At 40.0% G+C, this 18,874-nt stretch overlaps 1 protein-coding gene across 3 annotated transcripts in view; it reads left to right on the forward strand.

Annotated features, from left to right (window-relative positions):
* The window catches only part of ccdc50a (coiled-coil domain containing 50a), a 21,359-nt gene continuing 2,485 nt past the window's right edge, over positions 1-18,874 (forward strand). The window contains exons 1-12 of one of the 3 annotated variants that reach the window (XM_077583663.1): positions 1-267; positions 3,552-3,614; positions 5,250-5,379; positions 8,241-8,334; positions 9,297-9,387; positions 11,060-11,914; positions 12,597-12,745; positions 13,308-13,352; positions 13,703-13,846; positions 14,278-14,360; positions 14,474-14,583; positions 16,568-18,583. In XM_077583663.1, the coding sequence (XP_077439789.1) occupies positions 213-267; positions 3,552-3,614; positions 5,250-5,379; positions 8,241-8,334; positions 9,297-9,387; positions 11,060-11,914; positions 12,597-12,745; positions 13,308-13,352; positions 13,703-13,846; positions 14,278-14,360; positions 14,474-14,583; positions 16,568-16,587 (1,839 nt within the window). In that variant the 5' untranslated portion in view covers positions 1-212 and the 3' untranslated portion in view covers positions 16,588-18,583. Of the gene's footprint in view, positions 268-3,551; positions 3,615-5,249; positions 5,380-8,240; positions 8,335-9,296; positions 9,388-11,059; positions 11,915-12,596; positions 12,746-13,307; positions 13,353-13,702; positions 13,847-14,277; positions 14,361-14,473; positions 14,584-16,450; positions 18,584-18,874 lie in introns of those variants that run through there. The other 2 variants (XM_077583661.1, XR_013296383.1) reach the window with 2 other exon arrangements.

Consider the following 18,874-nt stretch of genomic DNA (forward strand, 5'->3'; position numbering starts at 1 on the left):
CAAGAAAGAGATGCTTGTCAAAGCCTGACACGCTAGCTGGGCAGGGTTACCACCATCGAGAAAGAGAGGGTGGCCACCAAAACCAATCAGGCACCGTCCAGCACCTGAACCATCCGTCGGGTTTATGAGTCAAGGCGATCAATCAGCCGGTTGGTGGTTAAACCTTTGAAAATAACGCGATTGACGATCATCGGCTCCTTATTGGTGACAACATGGCTGAGTGTAACGTTAGCATCGACCAGGACAAACTGCCTGGAGTGAAAGAGGGTAACGTTCATAACACACTTTTTTTTTTCTAAACTTGTCACGTCTAAACATGTATACACAGGTGGCACGTACAGCCCATGCCAATGCTAAAAGTTAGCAAACACAGGTGTTTCCTGTTGCGGTTGTTTCTACGCGTAGCATAAGTAGCTAGCAGATGCTAGCACGTCTGAGCAAATCTGAGCTCTAATTAGTCCGTATCAGAATTTTTGTTATAATTTAGCGTGTCAGCGTTAAGAAATGTTAGACAGTATTTGTCACTTGAGTCGTTTGGAATGGGTTGAAATGTATTGTCTCATTTTTTTTATTAAGTTTTATTGTTTTCCACGAGACCTGTATTATGGACACAGATCATTAAAGTAGATTCTCTTTTCCTGTGACATTTTAAGAAGTTATGAACATGAGTCTTTTAAAACAGCGCAAACGCATCAATTTATGACCAACGTCATAACGCAAAGGCGATGGAAGTCGAGATTGGACCATTTATGTTGAATCCGATTTTCATACTTTAATATAACCTTTATCCTATTTTCAAGAGACTAGTGTCACAGCTCAGACAAAAATGGACAACAATGTTAATTGTTTTTTTAATTGGTTAATTCATATCACTGTGAATCAATAGGTAAATAGCAAAAATCCTAATTTGACAACTACAATGAATATTTATTTGAAATTTTCAACACAGACTCTGAAGGCCTCCTTTTGTTAATCCAATTAGATTATTATTGCTTTATATAATTTGTATAATAGGTGCCATGTATAGAAAAAAATAAGCATCAAGAATGAGTGGACACGCAATAGGTATTGAATTTATATACGTATATAATATATTTGGGGGATGGGTGAGTACTGGTATTTATATCAAGGTAGCTGTTCTTGCAACGGTAGCCAATGCTGGTATTGGCCACCTTCTTGTGACCGTGATCAGGAATGAGAAATTTGCAATTGTAAGAATAGAAAAATGCCAAAATTAATTTCATGCAATTCTAAGTAAAATGCTATATTGGGATATGCAGGTGTGGTTTTTTTTATTTTATTTTTATTTATTTTTTTATCAGTGTTGGTGATGACTCGAGTTGTGTACTCGACTTCTACAGGTATTGGTATGAAAAAAAAGTGGTATTTACATCTGATTGTGAACTTGACAAACTGTTGTATTGCCTGGCGCCTTTGCAAATTTTGAAAGTGCAGCACTGGCATCAGTCCTTGTCTCACCTGACTGCAAAGGTGATACACAGGTGTCTCAGTGTCAGAATGGGAGATAGCATAGCAATTCGGGATGTTGAAAAGCAGCAGCTGTTCACTTGGATGCTTGTTATTCTGGTCACGGAAACAAGCTTGGCTAGTCCGCAGAGGGACGTTGACAAAAAGCTGCAGGGGAAGGGGTCTGGTTCACTCTTGATGTTAAAAAGCTTCATGACAACCACACAGAGCTACAATTGTCTTCTGTGACTTGTAATCCTTATTAAAAATAACAGTAGTTAGCCTTTTGTCATGCACTATTCCAGGAACTGTTGTTCAACTGGATATGGGTTGCTGGTCTACTCGGATTTATCAGCTAAAATGCATCATAGAGTTCCTGGTTAAGAAGATTAGGCATATGGTATGGACATGTTATTCAAAATCCCACCATGCACGTTGAGTCACTAGTGGCTTTGGTCATCCAGGCATCTGTTCAACAAGTCATCCACTAGAGCTGTGCTGCAAATTTTGATGTGTGTTGAATATGTCAGGCTTTAATTTTAAAAAGTTTACTTTTCAACTAGTGCAACAATATTGTGTCAATTGTTTGCTTTTGTTGCCCCCCCCGCCAACCTCTAAACAAGCAGTTGATTCTGTTGATGGTGGCTAAATTAAGCCTGTGTGAGATGTGCTGAGGTCTTGCGAAACTTGCTGATGTCACATGATGGTGTAACTTTTAAAGGTGCATTTTCCTATACAATGTGTCTGTTTGCATGCCATTAAACATATTAAGTTTTGCTTGAGGATGATGAACTATAGCTAATGGATGATGTCCGTGAAGCCCTTTGAGTCTGTACGTACGTTATGTGTTGTGTGATTCATATCTTTGACTGTGAGAGATTTTTTTTTTGAAGCAAAACTCCTACTCCAAACTGTGTAGATGTTTCCACAGTAAATACTGCCAGCAAAAACACTCATTTTGAAGCATGAAATGAAAACTGAGCTGCTGCTGTTTTTAGGTGCAACAGAATTGTTCTAAGTATATGCTTGTAAAATGGAGAAGCCACACAGAGGAAACCACACTGTTACTTTTTTCATCTTCAGAGGCAAATGGGCAAAACTTTAGATAGCTGTTGCATTTTTTTTTTATGAATACGTAGCTATTCTCCAGTGTTAATGGGCAAATTTACAGAATTAATTTATTTTTGTAAAAGAGATGCTCACTACAGTCATCCCTCACTATTCGCTGAGGATAGGGTAGGGACTGGGCTGTCCCACAAATAATAAAAATCCCCATATAATTGATGCCCATTGAAATGCAGCCGTTTCTTACCCAAAAACAGAATACAGTATTTGTGTCATGTGGAAACTACACTAATTTGTTGAAGTTTTTTAAGTTGGGCACCCTGCATAAATCATTAATGTATAAATTAATGTGGTTCCACCACTGACCCCTGGGGAATGCCAGCACACAATGTGTAAATAATTTGTAAAGTTGACCCAACTTCACAAGCTTTTATTCTAAATAACTTTAGAGCCAGTTTGAGGTTGTACCCCTAATTCCATAATGCTCCAATTTATTGATCAGTCATTATTTACGGCATCTAATGCTTTTTAGAGATTAACAGTCCTATTGTGAGTTGATACAAATGACTGATTTGCGCTAAATCCATATTGGCATGATTTTTAAATGAATTTCTCTTTATTCCAGTCTTATTTTTTTTAGTATAGTAAGTCAGCATATTTCCTTTGCCTTGTATTACAGCAAGGACAGAGGTGTGTGTGACGTTGGTGTAGCAGCATTATTTGTTTTTGTCAATCAAAGTGTCTTAAAAAAATCAAACACTTGTGGAGCTGAAGTCAAGAGAGGTGATTTTGTGTGACTGAGATCAGATGCTGCTGCACTTGAATGTAGCGGTTCGACGAGATTTCCTTTTTATTAAAGTGGCTTCTTTCTCACAAAAAAGGTTGGTGTTTGAATGTCATTAAAAAACGTTGAATATATATATATTTTTTTACCATACCTGACTATTTGTTATCTTAGCCATTAGCCTATTGTGGAAAAAATACTTTCTACTTGTCTAACATTGTTACTTTTCTCCCAGTGTGCAAAGACTTTGCTGTCTTGGAAGACCACTGCCTTGCCTACAACCTTCAAGAACAAGAGAGTAAGCAACTTTTTTTTTTTCTTATTGTTTTTCTTGGTTGCCTTTTTAAGACAATCAAACAAATTATCCTCTTGATCTTCTCGTCAACCAGGAAGCTGAGCTAGTTTAGATGGTTTTGGCCTCCTCCTGCTTAAACACTCATTTTCTGCTCTTCCCGTCAGACACATAACGTCACTGTTTACTATTTTGAACGAGCCGCCCGGCAACAATCCAGGGAAACCTTGTGTTTTCTTTGCAAAACTATGAGTTACATATGTATATTGACAGTGCAATCACAGTTTTTGTCAGGATATAATGTCAAGTAACTGCAATAAGCCTTGAGAAAATGAAATTAACTTAAGTTGAAGGGCCATTCCTAACTTTTCCACATCTTCTGTCTGTGTAGGGTTCACACAACACTGTTGCAGTTAATAACATTAACCCTTGACCAAATGAACCGCTCTGTTAGAGAAATCACAGCAAGAAGTTACGCGGCAGTTTTTATTTGAATTTTTTTCGTTTGCCGATGACCTGTCCTGATGTTGTCATTAACCCATTTTAAGGCTCGTGATCTGTTACCAAGACTCATCTGACAATGATTGCTATGATTTGAGCTTGAATCGGTTGCTTTACGTTTTGAGCACACAAGTCGCTTCCAAGATGTCATTTCAACGTAGCAGAAGTTCAATCCAAGTCGTTATTTTAGTGCAACCTTTTAATTCAATCAATCAATCTTTATTTGTATAGCACTTTTCATGCAAAAAAAAATGCAACTCAAAGTTCTAAAACAAATCCCCAGCCGACCGAACCCCACATTACCGACCAGAAAAAAAAACTGGATAAACAAACCTTCAAAACAGATGATGTAAGGCTCAGCACAAGGCAACCAACGAATTGGAACCTTTCACGTGTCTTGTTTGTGCACATGCCTCTTGTGCAGTGGACTGGGAAGATGTTCTTGCTGTCAGCCATAACAATTCCAGTGTGCAGTCTCCCACACCGATACCTCACAGATTTGGGTAGTCGTATTTTGAATGAGACAGCCCTTCAAGGTCTTGGATATGGCATTGGTATTGAGTATTAGACTCCTTGACTCAATTTTCAAATATAGGTATTTCATGTATCACATGCAAATTGATGAAATATAATAAGAGTAATAGCTGATGACTGTTCCTCAATTTTCAACATCGGTGACTCATCATGCTCCTTGTTTAACCTTAGGAGCCCGAGAGCAGCAATATTATGTAGCCTCGCGCTAGAAAATAGCCAGACGTAATTTGGGCCTGTTCACAAGGAAACTGGCTTGAAGATGGATAGTCAGGTCAAACGGATCTGAGCAAAACGAGTGAGTGATGCTGTCCACGCGTACCGAGCGCTAGGAGTGCGTCAGGCAGCAAGATTTATCTTCTCTTATGGCCACAAAGTGCATTCCGCTAACCTTGGAATGGCATCGTGACCACAAACATTCATTTCTCAAGTGTCTTTTGAGTTTATCACCAGAGAATGACAAGTCCGCGTCCTTGCCGTTCATCTTGTTCTCAAACAAGGCAATCCAAACAATACAACTCGAGGACCAGTAAATATGTCATTTACCATTCGTTGTGTGAAGACGCTGCTTTTTTCAAAGCAGAGCAATGCGTTTTTTGTGTGTTACAGTCGAGAGCCACTTGGCATCCAACGTCCACAAGAGCCGTCTGGTGCAACACGACCTGCAGGTGGCCAAGAAGCTGCAAGAGGAGGAGGATGAGATCGCCAAGGTCGTGATCAAGAAGCAGCATGTTGCCATGTGGGTGTTTTCGCACACACTGACACACTCGACTCGGCTTGTTTACATTTAAACCAGGGCCAGCGTTTGCCTATTTGACACTCTTTGGTAGCATCTTGCAAGGTAAAGTAAACAAGCTTATTGAGTTTATTTTCCACCACCTTAATGGTCTATCTTCAGTGACATAGTTTAGGTTGCAAAATATTAGGAGTTTTCCAAGTTGGAAACTTTTCATGAGATTTAACAGTAATTTATTAGAAGTAATGGAAATATACAAAGAATTTAATCAATTGAAGGTTGGCTTTTAATAGCAAGCACAGTGTATAATTGAGGAAAATGTGTTTTAGCATAATAATAACTAATATCACCAACTGTTTTTTTAGTTATGAGATGGGATTTGGACTTTGTTTCCTGTAATGTGTTTTATTTATTAGTTTTCTGTTGTGAGCCAGAATTTGAGGTACAAGCAACCTTCAGATAATGCGACCGCTCAAGTAATGTGAAAAATGTGGAGCAGTTAAGGCACTGTAATGCCCTCACATGTAGGCAAGGAGAGCTGTTTATTTGCATGGATGTCTGCTTAAACAAAATATTTATACATTATGTATGCTTTAATGTGATATATTTCCATTAAATTACTCTGTTTCAAATTTTAGACAGTCTTTACAAAATTTCACAATTTTGATTCCCAATGGATAATTACTGGAAATTCAACTGAAACTTTTCCACCCCTTTACACAACCCAAATATATAAACAGAGGGTACTCATAATTTCTGTTAAAATTTTTAATATGAAAATCCAGTAACTGAGATTTTTGTCTTGAGTTAGCTTTTTTTTGTTCCACATGAAAAAAAATATTCCTTCTACAACGCTGTGAAAACTTCAAATGCACGCCGTTCACATCTTCAAAATGTAGTATGTAGTAAGTTTTGCCTGTCGTAAAAATACATAAACCAGAGTATAATATAAGTAATCAAACTAAAACATCAAATATGATTTAAAAGATACCCAAATGACATGATTCGGTATAATAGGGTGCGAACCAGGAAGTTGTTTCCACAGCACTACTGTCATCTAGTGCTGTTTTACAGGTATTGCTAGAAAGTATTGTATGAAACTAAGAACCATCTTGAGCTTTATGCTTGTGTTTATGCTTGGCAACATTCATTTCTGCATGTAACTGATGTTTAGTTGCGGCAGTATGTTCTACATCTGGTTCTGTGGCTATCATGAATGTCACTTATTGCGCTTGGCACTTGTAGCAGTCAATTAACAACACATTTGATTCACATGCTTGCTGTTTGTGCTGAGTAGGTCTGAGATATTTGTCACTACACTTTAAGTACCAATTGCAGGTTTGTCTTCAGATTTTGCAGCAGCCCCACCTAGTGTTACAGTGTCAGTACAGACACTTGGACTGCGACATTTGGCCTATTGCCATTCAACACTGCCCCACCTTACTAGGAGTGAAAATCACTCTCTGTGCTTTGCATTTTAATGGGATAAATTGGCTGTGGCTGAGTCATAGTTTAGTGCTGTCACAAACACGTCCCTGCCCTGCGAGTAAAAGGAAATCACGACGATATTATTTATGTCTGCTAACCAACACATAAGTACCAGTAAAAGGCAAACTGTAGCATGCACTCTGCTGTTGCATGTTGAGCAATATTATCAATATTATACGCCACGTAATAGTTTGGGTTAGGTTGGTAGATACTTTGTTGATCCTCAGTAACAGTAATCACATTTACAAAAATCAAGTAGCAGAGCAAAAAGGTTGCATTAAGAAAAAAGGATGTAAAACTATGTGCATAATGTGTAGTGATCTAATACAGAGAGCATTTCTGATACAAGCATCACAAAGACATGAATTGTCTTTTGTGCACCTGCACGTGTTGTCTTTACAGCAGCGAGGTCAGAATAACATTACAGCGTTTCATGCAGCTGTCAATGAGCAAAACTCAAGGAGCAACCAAGCCTTTTCTAAACATTTGATGTGCGTTGATTTATCTTTGGAACACTGTGTATATACCAAAGGGCTGCAGACTTCTACGATAGCACAAAGGTCACTCGGAATACATGAAGCAACCGTAAAAATAGACAGTAAATGCCAAGTGAATTGAATGCAAATTAAATACGTAATAATGAACAACATTAACAATGTAGTGAATATACAAACCAATGTGATGAACAACAGAACTTGCCATTGCCTGTACAATACAGTTTAAGAAAAAGTTAAATGTGCATAGATGGTAACGTAACTTCTGCCCAACCGATTAATTGGCCGGCATTAGGTCTTTTAAAAGTGGCCAATTTAATTTAATTTTTTTGTCTTTTTTTTATTTTTATTTTTATTTATACATTATAAGGCAAAGAAAATGACACTGAAACATTCCGCCCTCCCCCCAAAAATCTTGATTTTTCTCTGTCAAGTTGAACAAATAGCCTACAAAGAAGAAACTATTGTAAAACAGTATCATCTTCATAGAGTATAATCTGTATTGTTGCTCATTGTATATTTTTTAATGAATCGGCCAATTTATTGGTTACTGGACTTTTTATGCTGCTAAATGTTGGAATCTGCATCAGCCTCAAAAAACCCACATCTACCGGGCCGTAGTAGCTATGCAATTTCAAAGAAAAAGATGTTCTAAAAGTGTTCATGAATTATTTTGTGTAATACCGTTGAACCACCACAGAGTGTATATTTCATCTGAATTGAGTGTTAGTAAATGTCAAATCTGTTGTATCCTTCCTTCAAACTGCACAGCAAGATGAACGGCTTGGCCCTTGAACCAATTGTCTTATTTCAGTTAATAAGGTGGTGTTGTCCTTTCTCGCTCTCCTCCCCCCGCACATGCCGTCTCACGCAAAACTCCAGAGAGCGCCAGGATAACGAGATTGCCCATGAGATTCAAGATCAACTGGTCCAACAGGCTGAGCAACAACGCCGACAACAGGAGGAGAAAGATGCGGTAAGGAGGCACACACACAAACGCACAAGGTAGCATGACTTGAACGCCTTGCCCTTGCCCATGTGTTAAAAAAACAAACCGGAATTACCCCTCCATACTATACCTTGAAGCTGCTCAAAGTTGTAGCACCATTGAGCTACCCTAAAATTCTGATGTCAGATGTTCATTTATATGCAGGGATTCTTAAATCTAAAATTTTAAGTTTGGCACGTAAGTAAAATGTTCAAATGAAAGCATCCATAAGAGAAACCAAATATAGAAAAAAATATATTGTTTAGGGAATGAGGGCTGGCCTTTAACTCATTCACTCCCAGCAATTTTCACTGAAGCAACCCCCTTCGCTCCCGGCTGTTTTACTGGATTTTGACAGATTTTGCAAGGCCCACAGAATATTGTGTTCTACTGCTATAAAAACATGGAACCTACCAAAATAAAGATTAGAGTCTCTTCTTTCACCAGAAAAAAATAAATTTCTATCTGTTTCCGATTTGAAGCAATTGGCATTAAAATATAGCAAAGTTTCATCATTTACAAATCTTGATCTCTTATACTCTGCTGCCATCTGCTGGCCGTTTTTGTAATAACCATTGCTTCAACCGTTCTCTTCAGTTCAGAGGCTACATCAAAGCCTTCTATATGCTCTAGCATAAAAAAAATGTATAAATACGTCTTTGGGACACTGGTAATATTTAAAATGGAACGTTTTTGGGAGCAAATGAGTTAAGGTTGACATTTGCCTTCCTTAAATTTGGAGCTACCCATATCAGAGCACATGAACACAGTAAGATTATATATATATATATATATATATATATATATATATATATATATATATATATATATATATATATATATATATATATATATTGTAAGTAAAAGCAGTACCATGCATTTGTTCTTAACGCACACAAACGTCACAATGTGTCCTCTGTGCCTTTATTATTGCACACGTGTGTTTGCAGGCTATTGCTCGAAAGCTGCATGAGAAGGAGATGAAAGAGGAACGACGCCGACAGAAACACCAGGATGAAGAATACTATGAGGATCCAGGAGGTAAGGAGAATACTGCTGCTTTGTCTTTTCTCAGTATGTGTCCGCACTTTTGGATTATGGTGATTAAAGTCTTACACTTGTATTACGTTGCTTTCAAATGTACAAACTAAAGGATGACTAGCATCACAGTTCAACTTAGAGGTTCCACTGTATACACTCTCTTTACAATGTGAGACTTTGATTTGATGTGTTGCTGAATAAGGGTGTGTGTGGTACTGTCATGCAAGGAAACAGATAAATCATGAAGCATATCATAGGAAATGAACAGTTGTTTTTGTCCTAATCCAGCTGATCAGTGGTGTACACAACCCAGCATGTGTTTAGACTCCGTCTCAACTTTGCAGTTAGTCAGTCGAGTGGGAAGAATAGTGTGTGCTGAATAAAAGGAGGAGGAGGGGGAGATAGATAAGAAGCTAACACTTAGACCTCTTTGGCACGGTCACACTGAGCCACTTTATACCGGCAGAATGATATTTTTTTTTCATAGTCAGCAATGTTCTGTTCCTCAGCCTAACAAAAATATGGTGCTGAAAGAATTCTGAGCACTGCAGCTTCAAGGTGTTTCTGCCCTCTACTTCTTGTCCATACTTTTGTCACGATCATATATTGAGCATGTTACTTCCAACTTGTGTTCTATATTATTACTGTTTATTTACTCAGTTGAAAGTTGTTAGATATATTACAGTATTACTGTTTCTGATTTGTAATGTTACACTACTAGTCAATCAACCCCATACAGTTTTTCGCTATTTGCGGTAAGACTAGTTCCCATCCCCTGTGAATAGCAAGGGTTACTGTACTGTTCATTCTTGCGGTTATTGTAATCAGAGCACTAAAGTACGACAGCAAGATAAGTAGAACTGTTAACAGTTTTTTTTTTATAGCTTTATGGATGGACATTCTGTTGCCAACAACAACAAAACATTTTTCAGTCTTACTGTTAGGCTTTGTCTTGGCCTACTTGGAGAGGATGTACTGTATTTTGGTTAAATAATCAAATGGAAGCTCATCCACTAACCTGGTGCAACCAAGACTTCCATCAGCCAAATAGGCAAAAAAAACATTTGATGACCAAGATGTGTGTATAAAAGTGGTTGAAAAGCTAAACTATATTAAATGTTGTTTTAATCAATTAAAGTAAACGTGACTTGTTGATAGGATTAATTTACTAGATTATAATCCTCAAAAAGGATTTTAAGGAATTTACCCAGCTCAGGAAATAGATTTTTTTTCCTTAGTGTGATCGGCCAAAGTGTAAAGCAAGCAAGTTACAGAGATTATCGAAATCTGAAATAAATACCTTGCATTTACAGCAAATGGTGAAATGGTGTGCAATTGTTTATCACATTAGTATTGTGTGTCCCCTATTTAATCTTTGCTCCTTTTTAAGACAGTCACTCTTGTCACAATGATTTTTGTGATCTTGCGATTCTGTTTTGTTTTTAAATGCATATTCCTACTCCCTTCATCTCCTTTTAACATTCTAGGTTACTAACCACCATCACGTTGTCCACTTGTTTCTGCCTTAGGAGGTGCGCCCACTAATTTAGTAACTGCTGAATTTCATATTTTGTGTCTTTATTACTTTCCACATCCCCTTGCTTTCTTGAAGCATCATTTTTTTCAATGTCGCCTTCTTCCAAACTTGTCTCCTTCATCTCCCCCCGCTCAGCTGTGAGACAGCCTCTCGACCTGGACAAGCCCACGCGTCACACATCTAGCTCCCCAGATGATGTGCATTCTCCAGTGAGTATCCAACGTGATCACTCGCCAGATTATAATTCAGTTGAGCCAAAAAGGAGCAGGCAACCGAAACAAGATCCGGCAGCGCCGCACAGCCGCTCCAGGTACCCCGAGCATTTCCCGGTGGCAGAGGGCGGCCGAGGGAGACATGCAGATCCGTTTTCAGATCAAGTGCTGTCCCACAAAGGCAGGCGTGGGGACAGGTATGCCGATTATGAACCTGCAGAATCTAGGAGAGCACGTGACATAACAGGGGAGGACCCCGACAGAGCGGCGAGAAGGAAAGAGAGGCCGCCTTATTCTCTAATGAGTCCCAAGGAAAGAGACTGGGAGAGAGACGGCGACAGGAGATATGACAGAGACGGTGGCAGGGAAGTAGATCAGGATCATCATTTGAGGAAACACCAACGGTCGGATAGGGAGCAGGACATGAGGACAGCGAGAGGAGGAAGGGACAGGGAGCGTTCCAGAGATCAAGGACACGGTGACGACTGGCCTGAAGTGCGGGACAAGCAGACGCACAAAGGCAAGGACGGACAACGAACAAGGGCCAGGAGCAGGGAAAGGGCTCTTGACGAGGATGTTGTTGAGCCAAGGGGGGACAGAATGTCCCGGGAGGAGGAAGATGATGACCCAGAGAGGACGAGGAGGGCCAGGGGCCGCCAGCAGGTTCAATCCGGCCCTGACGATGTGTTTGAAGATCTCAGGAACAACAAAGGGAGAGGTGACAGCAGAGAGTTGTGGGAAGCTTCCGGCAAGCGCACGCCCTCCAGTGGCGAGACAGGTACCACCCTGAGCCCCCGTCTGGGTTCTGTGGGGACGCTTTGGTGTGCAGTGATTGCTTGTCGCTATGGCAATCTCAGGTGGTGGGCTGATTGAACTCAAGTCTCTAATAAATGCATCAATTGTTTTTCAATATGATTTGATGGCTTGAAGTGATTGTACTCGCCGCTTTTCTGCTGTGGTATTCTCTCCTTTTTACTTCATTCACGTAATTGTCAGCATTGTGAAAATGATCACATTTAAACAATGCTGAGAATTAAGTGGGTGAAGCTAGGTTTGTGGCTCAATATTTCCATAATTCTTAGTAGGAGTGCAAGACTGGTTTGCTAAAAGGTCCTCAGGGCTGCTCAGCTTTTTGGCTGTTTTGTTTAATCACAAAAGTGGTCCAAAGTATTAAATGGAGTGCGAGCGCAATGCGCAACCCCACACGGCCCTTAAAGGTGCCTTCATAGCTTCAGTCTACAATTATCAAGTAGAATGAAAATTTGTTTTGCTTTTAAAAAAAAAATTATTTACTTTTTTTGTTAATGAAAGTGATTCTTTGGTTTGATAATCAGTTGTCATTTTCCACCTCTCTCTGACAACTAAAGGAATCAACATGTAATCTTAACGCTCGCTATCATTAGGTCAAGTTAGTACTATACTGTTTTTAAATCATTAATACCGTATGTTCACTTTTACAGGTCGACTTGTGCACAAAGAGAGTGGATCATTTGTAGAAGGGGAGTATGGACTTGACGAGGCCGCTCGGGACCTGAACAAGCTGGATCTGCGTGAGCAGGAACTGAAGGACTTGGAGGTGGCCAGAAGAATGCAGGAGGAGGAAGTCAAGGTGAATATCTGAACAAAGAGCAGCCACAGCTTGATTGTGGCCATTTGTACTTTGATGCAGAACTGCACCCCGTCGTACTGAGAGCTCGTCCTAATATATATTACCTTTATTGCACTGTATCTTAAATATATTGTGTATGTTGTGCAATTGATTTTGTGGCTGATCACTGCATAAATCAAGCATCGCTTGCAAACTGTACTTGTGGACCAAACCATAACAGTAGAGGATTAATTTGCATTAAACTGCCAAGGAACACAGAGGGATCCTAAAACTGCCTCATGTGCGGACTTGTGCCGGTCATGATAAACGACGACATCATCAGACAATGATTCAATGTTTGGCACGTTTTACAACAACGTGTAATATTTATGTGCACGTTTTATAGCCCAGTTTGAGGTAAAACTTAACCCTCTGTGTGCAGGAATTACTTTTGCACCAGTTTAAACACAGTGTATCTCACTAATATTTTACCCATCTCATAAAAAAAAAAAAACATTATGATGTTTTGGCTGGGCTATATTTGTGAGTATAGTTATAAACTAAATGTTTTCATCTGTTTCAGGCAAGCAAGAGCCATGTGCGTGCAGCCCAAGTTGCACAGGATGAGGTGCGTGGCTATAAACCCTTTATTGTAGTCTTTTTATTTATTTAAATAAATGTTTAGGAATTAAAATATTAGTATAAAAGCTTTAGATGTGACACCCGGAATACAATAATGTACAATCTATTTCATATAACCACTGTTAGGCAGAAGCCTATGTTCAAATTTGGTAATTGTAATTTTTTGTTGTACACAAATCATTAGTTTGTTTTTTTTTTCCTCTACATGAGTCTGTTATTTATTTTCGAATTAATTACCAATCTGGAGTGTTTTCCTGAAAAGTGATGTTTTTGGCGGTAAAGAGGATTAGCCGTGAAGGCAGCGGTATGCAATTGACGCGGTCTTAACTGTGGCAGGAGATTGCCCGGCTGCTAATGGAAAAAGAGAAGAGGGAGTACAGAAAACATCGAGAACGGGAAAAGGATCGGGAGGAGAAGGAACGAGAAAGGGATAGGGAGAAGATGGCGATGGACAAGAGGCGACCAGATGGGGACTACAGGGTATGTTCCATGTGATTTATTGTTTGGTGGTTGTAGTTCTGGTAGATGTGTATCAGAAATTTCAGTTTGATGCATCGCAGCTTCAAATCTCTGCAATCTAGAACTATATATTTTCTTTAGCGCTTTATCGTTATAGTCGCGGGTGAGCTGGAACCGATCCCAGCCAACTTAAAGCGAGATGTTGGATACAGCCTGGATTGGCTGAGATTCGAACCGACAACCCTCGTAACTGTAAGGCAGATTGTGTCCGCAATTCATGATGAGGGCCCCGTGATGCCCAACGTGGAACCATTTAAACAATTGCATTTATCATGAATACCTTTCTGATAGCGTCACTCGGAACAAAACCTTCCGTTTACAAAGTCACAGTATTGAATGTGAATGTGGACTTGCTTCTGTTGAGTTTATTTAATTTCTTTGTTGGTTTCCAGTCAAATTCCGAGGATGTTGTCCGACCTCGAACCCGAGATGAGCCTGACCCCCAGAGGCACAGGAACCACCAAAAGCCTTCCAGGTAACGACGCATTTCTCCATCCAGCCAAGAAAACTAAAATGTTGTTTAATTTTTTTTGTGTTATTGTTTGTAATATTCTTATTGACATTGACTGTCAACATCACCACCCCCAGGCCTCCTCATTCTCGCACCCACGAGTATGAGAATGTGAACCCTGGTTACGGCTACAGTGAGCACGCTGCTCCCCAACGGGCGCCCGCCAGACCTGAGACCGCATACAAAGGTACTTTGTTTCACCCTTTTAACACACACAATATATCCAAACACCATAAATGTCATAAAACTTGTACATCTCGCAAGACTCAAATGATAAATTTTAATGATTTTAGTGTTCCCTCATTTTCCGTGGGAACGTATCACGCCAGGTGAATTTACACAAAATAGAGGTTGACTTTGTTTTTTGTTTGTGTGTGTGTGTGGTGGTGGTGGTGGTGGTGGGGGGGGGGGTCGGGTCGGGCCATTAACTCTTTCACTGCCACTGACGTTTAAAGACGTCAAGTAAAAACCTACGCTTCACTGCCAATGACGTCAAAAGACGTCATCCAATGATTTTTTATTTTTTTTTTGAAACGGGTAGAGGAAACCCTTCCGCATGTCTGATGAAAGTTTCAAGTCTGTCTGTTGTTCCTAATGACTATTTTTGGCCCCTAGAGGGCAGCGATGACTCTCTTTTGACAAGATCGGGTGGGCGTCAGTAGAGGCGGAGCTAGAGCGTCGAGCAGGAGATGAGAATGGAAGACAAAGGAAAAATGGCGGCCGGTCGCGAGGAGCTCACACCCGAGACGTTTTTTTCAAAGACCAAAAGCATCGCTGAAAAAGCACATTGTTGACGATGATCATCATAGATGATGAAGATGAGGGTGACTCCGTGGTTGGAAAGCATTGACGCGGCAGTAGAAGACGTTAGATGGAGCTAGATGGAGGAGGGAACGGGCAATGGCGAGCGTTTGCAAGCAGCTCTACACTTACAAGACGAAAGGCATCGACCAACGCTAAAATAGTGCATTGATGACGACGGTCATCATCCTCGATGATGATGAAGGTGAATCCGAGCTTGACGGCGAAATTGGAACCGCTGACGCGGCGGCTATTACGGTGTCGTAACGCGGAGCGCAACCGAGCACGCACAGGCGGACGTTCGATCGGACGACGGAGAGTGCCCCGAGTCCAATGCATATTCATCGGAGGAGTGTGTACAGTCTGCTACTTGCTTTTTATTCCCCGGAAAAAAAGGCCGTCAAGAAAGTGTAACGTTTGCACGCAAAACGGACCAATGTGAAAGTGAAAGTAAACTGTTGTGCGAGTCCAGCGGCGTCTCCTTGCACGCAGGAGAGCGTTACAAAAGGAAAAACTGTATTTGAAACATCCACATAATTGTAAGTAGTACCACAGTTGCACACATTTGGAAATAGTTTGCGAAATTGTTTTGTCAAATTGTTACACTGTTGAATGGAAATAAACGTATTTTGCAATCAAAAAACACTTTTTCATTGTTGATGAAAGCGTTTTACAGAAGTAAAGCACTATTCAGGTGTTTGTGGCATCATTCATGGACAAAAAGAAGTGTACAATTCACTAGAGTGCATGAAATAACATCGTTTCACAAAAAGCTCTTTTTCTCCGCTTTTTGTTTCAAAAGAGAGAATTTCGGTGAAAGTAACCATTTTCTATTGTTGATTACTGAAGAACGGAATAAGGTAGAAACAAACTTTTTTTTTCTGATGAAAGCTGAGAGTCCAATCTTTCATTTGGTAGTATGTGTGTTTCCATAGTCCAAACACAACATTTTCTGTGGACCTTGAATGATCACTCAAAATGCTTAAATCGGCTGGCAGTGGGGACAACCCGTTTCTGAAAACGTCTGGCAGTGAAAGAGTTAATAGTCCATAAATGTGAAAGACGGGAAATGAGCCTGCCACCATGGGATGGTTCATAACATGGAAATAGCCCATGAGGTGTGTCCAAAAAAATGTTGCATGAAAAAAAGTTTCATAATAAAACAGGAATACATTGTAGGAAATAAAATGTGTCACCTTCAACGGTTTCACTCTACTCACTTTAATCAAACTGCTCTTGTCGCACGCATTAAGAGCAAGAAAGCAGCCAGGAGAAATGATGCCAGCTGTAATAAAGGAAAAACGATCTCTGGAAAAACTTCAATTCCAGTTGTGCGAGCCTTCTGATGGATGTGTCGTCCACTTTTACAGGTGCCTATTACAAGCGGTGACTCAGGCTCCAGACAGGATGTCAGTCCTCCTCTGTCTTTGTCTCCTCCCTTATTTATCCTTTTGTCTTCAACCGTTCACACTCTGCTGACCAAAAGCCTTGGGACAATCTTGAGTTGGCACTGGATTTTTATTTTATTTTTTAAATCAGCAATTGTAGAAGAAAAGGAACATGCTGAGCCCCTCACTCATTTATTATTATTTTTAAAATAGATTATTTGTAAATTTAGATTCCCGTATGTGACATCAAGCCCAAAAGAGCAGCCTCACCTCATGTAGTCACTCCTAAAGTTCTTGGCGGTCAATACAGAGGCTGCGTTGTCATCACAAGGGCTCCGGGGGCCTCTGACCCACGCTGCTCGTCAGCGCTCATTCCTTGACGTCTCGTTTTGTTTTGACGGGACGTGCCTGCTCAGTCCAATGTGGCCTCAACATTTGGCAGCTGCTGCTTCCACCTTAAAATCTGTCATCGACGTGCCATGCAACAAAAATGCAAAAGAGACTTTTTTTTTTTTTTGAAGTCAAGGATGCTGGCAGCAGGCCTTTCACTCATCCACCGACCTTGAAGTTGCCGCACTGCAGAGGCGGACTGTAAAGGATGTCATTGGCACTGACACATTTTTTTTTTTTCCCCCCCTCCAATTGACCTACTCGTGATCGGATGATTTTCTGAGTGACTTACGGTTCCTTCTTGCATGCTTACTGGACATTTGAAAGCTTCACATGCCTTTGAGTGCCACGTAAAACAACTAGTGGGCAGTCAATGGGCAAACTGTTACAAAGCCAACAAATTTGTATGATATATAACAAACGTTTCTATTGAGCATGGTGATGTGGCACATTCATTGTCATGTTAGGTGTGAATGTGATTGACTTGGTGACCAGTCAAGGGTCTACACCGGCTCAAGCCCCAAAGTGAGCCCGCAAATCCTGTGAGTGATTATTGTTTTGCATCACATTTGCTTTCATTGATCTATAATAGCGTTATAAAATGGCCTCTAATAAGAAATACATTCCAAGCCCCACCCACCCACGTGTAAACTCTGAACCTGCTCAACAATATCTCATACATGCTATATCGTCATTTTTGGCCGAGAAGAACTGCATGCACATTGCTTGTGCTCTGCCGAGATTGAATATGCATTTAATGCTTTTTGTATGCAATTTTTTATTATTATTTTTTCATCGTGTGCTACCAAATTAACCAAGAATGGGAATAAAAAAAAAAATGTTCTCCTATATTTATGTGCGGTTAAAAAGGGAGATGTTAGACTTTGTCATTTGCTGGTCTTTCTCCTGATTGTTTTTTGTTTCCTTTGTTTTTCTAACGTAAGAGAAGCACATTTGGAACAGAAGTAATTCTTTCAGACAAAAATACACGTCAGTTCTCAAAGGGACATTTCTTCTTTTTCCCCCCCCCCGTGTTTTTGCTGCTCCCTGTTCTGTTCTTTTCATATTGAAGTAGAGCATTCAGTGACAAAATCCTTTTTTTGGTTTTGAGGTGAAACGTTATAACCCACCCTCTCTGTATCTCCAACGTTGTCATGTATGAGTCGGTGGCGTTCATTTGTTGTGCGTGCGTAGTTGCTCTTCTCAGAATGGGATATGTGCCATATTTGTCATTTTCCAAGCACTTGTAAATAAATGAAAGAGTGGGCCTCCAAAATGTAGTGGTTGATGAGAGCACCACCCAGTGGGCTTGTTGAGTACGAGAGCTGTGTTGGATTGTTGATCTCTGAAATAGGGATTGGGACTAATTTGTTCAAAACTGCTCAGGATGCGTATGTGCGTGTGTGTGATTGTTGTGTATTTGACATTGAGCAGGTCATTTTTTTTTTTCCTTTTTGTTTTTAATAGGGCTTATATGCAATCTCCTCTTAAATCAACACGTGCTGGAACATGCTGTAATTTTTTTTTATTATATTTTAATTTACAATTGAATGATTTTGTTTTACTTATTGCATCTCAAATTGTAATAAAGCAGCTTTTCGAAATCAGTGACTTGTTCTTTTAGTTTCTATGCCAGCGCTTCACTAAACCACAAGTTATGACACTTTAAACCTGTACTGCAGGTGTTAATGTTTCATTCAAACCTCTTGGAAGATCTAAGGAAATCTGCATGGCAAATGAAAATGACACAATTTGCATTTTGAGCCAATTTCTGTGTCTTTGTGCGTCTCCAGTGCCTGCCTCCCCCTCTCCTAGACTACACGAAATATAAGGGAAACCAGTTGATGGGAAAAAAACCTGTTTTTAAGTACATGCGCACCTTCAGCTGTGTGCATACGC

The sequence above is a fragment of the Vanacampus margaritifer genome, chromosome 13, assembly GCF_051991255.1.
Source record: "Vanacampus margaritifer isolate UIUO_Vmar chromosome 13, RoL_Vmar_1.0, whole genome shotgun sequence".
Lineage (NCBI taxonomy): Eukaryota > Metazoa > Chordata > Actinopteri > Syngnathiformes > Syngnathidae > Vanacampus > Vanacampus margaritifer.